The sequence below is a fragment of the Arachis ipaensis genome, chromosome B1 (assembly GCF_059453495.1).
Source record: "Arachis ipaensis isolate K30076 ecotype BB chromosome B1, ASM5945349v1, whole genome shotgun sequence".
Taxonomy (NCBI): domain Eukaryota; kingdom Viridiplantae; phylum Streptophyta; class Magnoliopsida; order Fabales; family Fabaceae; genus Arachis; species Arachis ipaensis.
In genome coordinates, this window is record NC_142436.1 from 65872596 (window position 1) to 65879626 (window position 7031).

Genomic DNA, 7031 nt, shown 5'->3' on the forward strand with positions numbered 1-7031 from the left:
AGTGAGAAATTCAGAAATATGAGCGAGGAGAAGTGATGCAATAAGACTGTCCAGACCATCCTCATTGTTATTGAGTCCATTTTATCAGATAGATTCTAATGATATTGTCACTGATTAATGTAACTGTTATATACTCTTGTAAGAAATTGAACATATGGTGTAAATATATTTGATCCAATTATAAGTAAATTTTTTTTTTCAGGTACTATAATATGAAGGAAAACATCAAACCAAATATACACCCATATTGTTTGACGAATTGAATAAGCGAGCTGTTCCGGGTAATAAACTTGTTAAAAAATGAATGCATGCTCTCGCTCCTTTGTGTGTTTCTCATCCCTGCCCAGAAGTGGTGATCCAGATAGATTGGAACTCATATATGATGGTCTGCATAGAGATCTGCATAATACACCCAAACACAGACTATAAATACACCCGATAAAAATTAAATTTACACCTCTGCTGCAGATTTTAACCCAACACTACCTGAAAGCCACTTGTTGTCCACAAGACCAAAATTTAGCAGAAAATCATTCCAATTCCTATCAAATGAGTCTTTGCTATGAGAGTTTCATTTTCCCTCTCTGCTACATGTAATCAATTGATTCTTAATCTCGTTTTTCTTTCTATTTGTGCTCCGAACTCTTGTAGAAAAACCTGCAGCCTTGGCGTAGTTTCTGTAAAATTTTCCAGCATCTTCAAGGGTGGTAAAGGTCATTCCAACCTTCGGAACAAACTGGTCATCAACAACAGAGAGGCTGTAGAATACACCATGTCAAAAACGATAAATACACCCAATTATTGCTAATATAATACACCCGAATGGCACTAACTCAACTAAAATGACAATAAAAGCCATAAGCTGTAAATACACAGGCTGCAGAATACACCATGACAAAAACTAAAAACACACCCAATCATGTCTGATATAATACACCCGAACGACAACAACTCAGCTAAAATAACAGAAAAAGTCATAAACTGTAAATACACCCACACTCCCGAAAAAATACACCCAAAAAAGTTTTGATCTACACCCGAGCGTCTGCTATAAATTCCAGATAATCAATCAAAACTAATACATTACATTCAATCCACAGATTTATGTTCACGGGGAAGTTTCACAGTCAATGTTCACGAATTATTCAGCTACACAATGCTATACAAATGACTGCAACAAAATTCAGAGTAATCGTATGTAAATCAAACCTCAGGAACTTCGTTAGATTCAAATTCATAATCCACTTCGCCCTGATTCAGCTGACAATCTGAGGTTGAATCATCCATTATCTTCAAAACGAGTTCAAACTTTGATTTCAGAAACCAGAAAATCGAAAAAAAAACGAAGTTGGAGTTACAGAGAGAAGAACTAACGTCAATGACGAAGAACAAATTAATGAGAAAGGAGAGGAAAAGAACGATCGAAAAATCAGGAGAAGACGCGCGAGAAGAAGAACGATGAAATTTGGAAAGAAGGAAAACAAAGAAGGAAACAAATCTTTTAAATTTGGTAGTTATACAAACGCAGGATCTTTATATAGCGCGTGTAAGTGACCTAGGAGTTGCAGCGCGTTTTGATGGATTAAGCGTTAATGAACTTGTAATAGTTACAAGCCCTAATCGCTTGTATACTGAGCTTTTCTCTTTTTATAATTAGAAGTTAGTTTTAATTCGTATATAATCAGATTTGTCGACGTTATAATCTTTCATATTCAGATTTAATAGTTTACTCATAATTATAAAGTGCGTTTCAAGTTTCAACATCCCAGTTTCAACATCCCTCAAAGTTGACAGCCATTCACGTCCTTTTATTATAGATAATCAGTGACGGATCTAGAAATTTTATAAGAGGGGGACTAAATTAAATATAAAATAAATTAAAATATAATATAATAAAAAATCAACAAAATATAATTTATAGTATATAGGTCAAATTTAATAATTATATTATATAAAAATTAACATTCAACTACATACTTTAAGTTTTGGTATTTTTAAATTTGTTCAGCGATATTTCATATAACTAAAATTATCAATTTATTATCTGGAATAAATTTTGAAACATTCTCTTTTTTAACATATACAATTATATAATAATCTACTAAAAGTTTATTTTTTATCTTGTTTTAATAATTTTTATTGTTTAAAAAGTCTATTCAATTGTTATTGTTGTCATAGAAAAAATCAAAATAATTTTTTTTTATAATTGTTGATTTTTTACATTAATCCAAACCTATATATTTCAATAACTTTTCAATTATTTATATATTCATAAGCTTTTATTGTTTTTTAAACTTATTTTTTATTTGCTACTAATATATTATAATACACATTATAATTTATATATATTAAGTTACTAACATGTAATTTTTTTAGTGTGTAATATATTAAAATATACTTAATCTATAATTAATATATATAATAAACTAATAATACTATTTTTTTTTTTAAAAATGGGGCCACCTTAGGCCACCCTTAGATCCGCCTCTGGTCTAAGGTAGCTAGGTTTAGTAATGCAGCTCCACTTGCTCAACAAGTACTGTTTTATTTTGGTTGCTTCCAGTTCAGGTTATTTTGGGCTTAGTGATATTGTACATAAACTTGGGATTCTTGCCTTCAATTTCTGCACTTGCTGTCACCATTTTGGTTATGGTGTGTAACACACCTTTGGCCAATATGCAAGAAAAATTACACTCCAAGATCATGGAAGCTAAGGATACAAGAATCAAGATGACTTCAGAGATAATGAAGAACATAAGGATACTGAAATTGCATTCATGGGAATCTACATTCTTACAGAAACTCCTCCAATTGAGAGACACTCAGAAGAGTTGGCTGCAGAAGTACCTCTACACTCGCTCAGCAGTAGCCACTCTTTTCTGGACTTCTCCAACTTTGGTTTCTGTTGTTACTTTCGGCATCTGCATACTGGTGAACACAGAACTGACTGCGGCTACTGTCCTCTCAGCCTTGGCAACTTTTCGGATTCTGCAGGAACCAATCTACAATCTTCCTGAGCTGATTTCCATGATAGCTCAAACAAAAGTCTCTCTTGATCGAATCCAAGAGTTGATCAATGAAGAGGATCAGAACCAGTTTATGAACAAGCACACTTCAAAAGATTCATCAATTGTTATTGAAATCAAGCCAAGTGAATATGCATGGGAAACAAGTAACCAAGATGATGAGAACAAAGTAGAAGACTAGATTGAAGAGAAAATTGATCCGGACTGACAACCATTCCATGATGGCATAATTATGAAAGGCTACTCTAGAGTATTCATCAACAAGATCCTTGATTTTGGTCATGAATATTTGTTCTTGATTGAAACAACGAATCGTGGCGGCCCCAGCAATAGATTCTGAGAAATGATGCAAGATTGGGGCCTTTCTGATCCCTACTATCCTGGCTAATTCCCTGGCAGTAGTAATGTAATAAGCCTGCAAAGAACATTACTTGCTTTATTACTATTATTATTATTTACATATAAGATTGAGAATCCATTATGAAATGAACTTACCTGATACCATATGGAGATAGGAAACACCACAAGAAACACAAGGATGACTTGCCACGCGACCTGCGACATTAGCATGATCATACTCAACAACTGAATTAGTGCAAACACTAGCCCTGCTAATCTGTATGGTATGTTTGTGTCAATTGTACTTTGATCTGTTGATGACTGTAACATCAAAATTCAGAAGGAAAAATGGTTAAAACATGAATAGAAATTATAACAATAATTAAATATAAAGAATAGTAGATGAACTGACCCTACTGAGGATTCTGCTTGATGGTGTGGTATCAAAAAATGAAACAGGTGCTCTGAAAACAGATGTAATCATTCCATGAAAAAGACGCTGAGCTGTCTCAATAGCCACCACTGCCATCAAAACAGTCCTTCCAAGTATAAAGATAGAGCTTCCACCAGAAAGAAGAACAAATGTTCCCATAAGCATCCCTTTGGTTACCCTCCCAGTTTGTTCTGCAGCCCAAGAAATCCAATAATTGCTTCCCATTCGCATCACTTGAAACAGAATCTGGCAGAGAAGAATGACCGGAACAAGTGATCCTCTATATGCAGATGTGAGAAAGGTTGAGTAAACACTCCATTTCACTCGACCGGTCTCTGCTTCTTCTTCTTTGTTTCTCTTCCAATTGCTTATGCTTTCTTGAAGATTCTCTTCAGCAACTTCAATTTGATTCTTTTGAAGGGGCCTGCAGCTAATAGAGTTCTCTTCATGCCATGGATTTATTTGGTTGATTGTTTCTTCATGAGCAGCCATTTGTCGAACAAATTCACAGTTGGGACATGCTATGTGTTCTTTATACCTTCCTGACTCCACTATTTTTCCATCTTTCATTACCTAAAGGAGTAATGGAATTAAATAATGGTGACAAGGCAAACACTTATTAGTAGTTTCACTACTGAAAGACAAGTTTTGTATAAGCTTACCAGAATTAAATCTGCAGCTTCCAAAAATTCTAGTTGATGAGTAGCATAAACAACTGTCTTCTCAAACAAAAGTTGCATAAGGCATTTCTGTACAGCATGTCCAGTTCTTAGTGAAGTACTTTGAAAGAAATGAAGCTGAAATAACAGATAATTAAAAAAGAGAAACAACAAGCTCAATAATAATTAGTACTAACTTTAAATAAATGAGTTCCGGTATGAGCATCAACTGCACTGAAAGGATCATCAAGGAAGTAAATACCTGAATCATTGTAAACAGCTCTTGCGAGTTGAATCCGTTGTTTCTGCCTTTCTGGCCTCCACTTAAGTTTATGCCCCTCTCCTCCACAAGATTCAAATCTCCATCACTCCACATGTTGATATCGTGATGCAAAGCACAGCCATCCAAAACATTTTCATAGAAGTCCTTGTTCATTTCCTTTCCAAACAGGATATTCTCTCTTATTGTTCCTGATTGAATCCAGGGACTCTGTGGCACATAACTTCTTGTTCCATAGACTTTGATCAATGTCCCGGAAACCAATGGAATCTCACCAAGCATACAACAAAGTAAGCTTGATTTTCCAGACCCCACTGAACCATAAACTGCTACCTTCTGACCTTTCTTTATCTTCAAGTTTTCTGTGATTTGAATTGTTGGTTTCTTGTTGGTTCCATCACTTGTTTCCCATGCATATTCACTTGGCTTGATTTCAATAACAATTGATGAATCTTTTGAAGTGTGCTTGTTCACAAACTGGTTCTGATCCTCTTCATTGATCAACTCTTGGATTCGATCAAGAGAGACTTTTGTTTGAGCTATCATGGAAATCAGCTCAGGAAGATTGTAGATTGGTTCCTGCAGAATCCGAAAAGTTGCCAAGGCTGAGAGGACAGTAGCCGCAGTCAGTTCTGTGTTCACCAGTATGCAGATGCCGAAAGTAACAACAGAAACCAAAGTTGGAGAAGTCCAGAAAAGAGTGGCTACTGCTGAGCGAGTGTAGAGGTACTTCTGCAGCCAACTCTTCTGAGTGTCTCTCAATTGGAGGAGTTTCTGTAAGAATGTAGATTCCCATGAATGCAATTTCAGTATCCTTATGTTCTTCATTATCTCTGAAGTCATCTTGATTCTTGTATCCTTAGCTTCCATGATCTTGGAGTGTAATTTTTCTTGCATATTGGCCAAAGGTGTGTTACACACCATAACCAAAATGGTGACAGCAAGTGCAGAAATTGAAGGCAAGAATCCCAAGTTTATGTACAATATCACTAAGCCCAAAATAACCTGAACTGGAAGCAACCAAACTCCATGAATATACCAGCAGAAATCCCCAATTCTTTCAACATCCACATTCACCAAGTTTATGATTTTTCCATGGGTTGGCCCTGCACACTTGATCATTAAGGACTTGCTGTAAATTAGAGTCATAAGAGCCGCGCGCACTCGAATTCCAATTCTCTGAGCACCAAAGTACCATTGTCTTTGGCTCAGTGACTCCAATGTCTTTGAGAGGAAGAATATGAATGCAAGAATGAGGCCGCATTGGATGCTTGAATTGGAATTATCATCCATGCTTGAATTGGAATTATCATCCACCAAAAAATTCACAAAGTATGTAATCAACAATGGACCCATATAGGATGCAATTGTATTAACCCCTTCAAATATAAAACAAAAACAAATCAGTAATCACCATAAACAATAAATGTAAAAAAGTACATAGCATCCAAAGAGTAATAAAATATACCGGCAAAAACTGCATTTAAAGCCAAGGACTTCCACACAGAACTGGTTATAGCTTTAGCCAAGGAAGCCCCTTCAAGTTTCTGTTTGCCAAGCGATTCTTCCAATAAGGAAGAAGCATTTTCTGCAGTTTCAGAATGAGGAACATCAGGAATGTGAGCAAGCTCAAGCTTCTGAACTCGACCCTTTCTAAAAATGGGATTCAGCCATCGAAATGTGAGTTGGCTCCAAATCCCTGCAGTTGTGAAGTTCTCTCCATCTTCATCATCATCATCATCTTCTTCTTCTCCAGGGTGAACCAAGAGCTGTTCCATGTCAGTGTTGTGTTGTTTTTCTCTTGCACATAAATTCAAACACAAAAGCAACAACAACATAGGCAAGGAAACCACACTAACTATGTTATCATCCTCTGACAAGAAATTCCAGAAGTCCAAGTATTCAAAGTTGTTCTTCATTAGTCCAATAGAAACTGAGATTGCCTCTATGATACTGGCCCAGACCCACCAGAGAACCAGAACAAAAAGGGAATCTTTTGTTGTCTCTTGTTGTCTTCTTCGTTGAATAGAATGAAACCAAGCTTGCCATAACCCATGTTAGAGCAAATGTAACAGAACTATATCTCGCTATTTTATTAGTCCTATATTCATGAACTGCAAAAGCTATAGTTAAAAAGGTAAGAATGAAATTGAATAGGAGAGTGACATGCATATTATTGGAACTAAGGTAGTTAGGTTTAGTAATGCAGCTCCACTTGCTCAACAAGTACTGTTTCATTATTATTATTGGAACTTATATATATATAGACAACACATATATATACTTATGGAAAG

At 35.5% G+C, this 7031-nt stretch overlaps 1 protein-coding gene across 2 annotated transcripts; it reads right to left on the reverse strand.

Moving 5' to 3' along the window:
* Nucleotides 1-2893: 2893 nt before the first annotated feature.
* On the reverse strand, nucleotides 2894-6828 carry LOC107607396 (ABC transporter C family member 3-like). Of its 2 annotated transcripts, none has more exons than XM_088503295.1 (6): nucleotides 6206-6828; nucleotides 4720-6116; nucleotides 4461-4547; nucleotides 3778-4371; nucleotides 3522-3686; nucleotides 2894-3441 (listed from the first exon to the last, which is right to left on the reverse strand). In XM_088503295.1, exons 1-6 carry the CDS (start codon nucleotides 6654-6656, stop codon nucleotides 3127-3129), a joined length of 3009 nt encoding a protein of 1002 aa, XP_088359421.1. In that variant the 5' UTR covers nucleotides 6657-6828; the 3' UTR covers nucleotides 2894-3126. The 2 variants fall into 2 exon arrangements, with proteins under 2 accessions (XP_088359421.1, XP_020965458.2); XM_021109799.2 differs by having other exon boundaries at nucleotides 4461-4595.
* Nucleotides 6829-7031: the final 203 nt, after the last annotated feature.

Coding starts and splice junctions, on each gene's coding strand:
- LOC107607396 (XM_021109799.2), bottom strand. CDS start 6,656: ATGAAGAACAACTTTGAATACTTGGACTTCTGGAATTTCTTGTCAGAG. Junction 6,117..6,205: donor TTTAAATGCAGTTTTTGCCG/GTATATTTTATT, acceptor TTATATTTGAAG/GGGTTAATACAATTGCATCC. Junction 3,687..3,777: donor CAAGCAGAATCCTCAGTAGG/GTCAGTTCATCT, acceptor TTGATGTTACAG/TCATCAACAGATCAAAGTAC.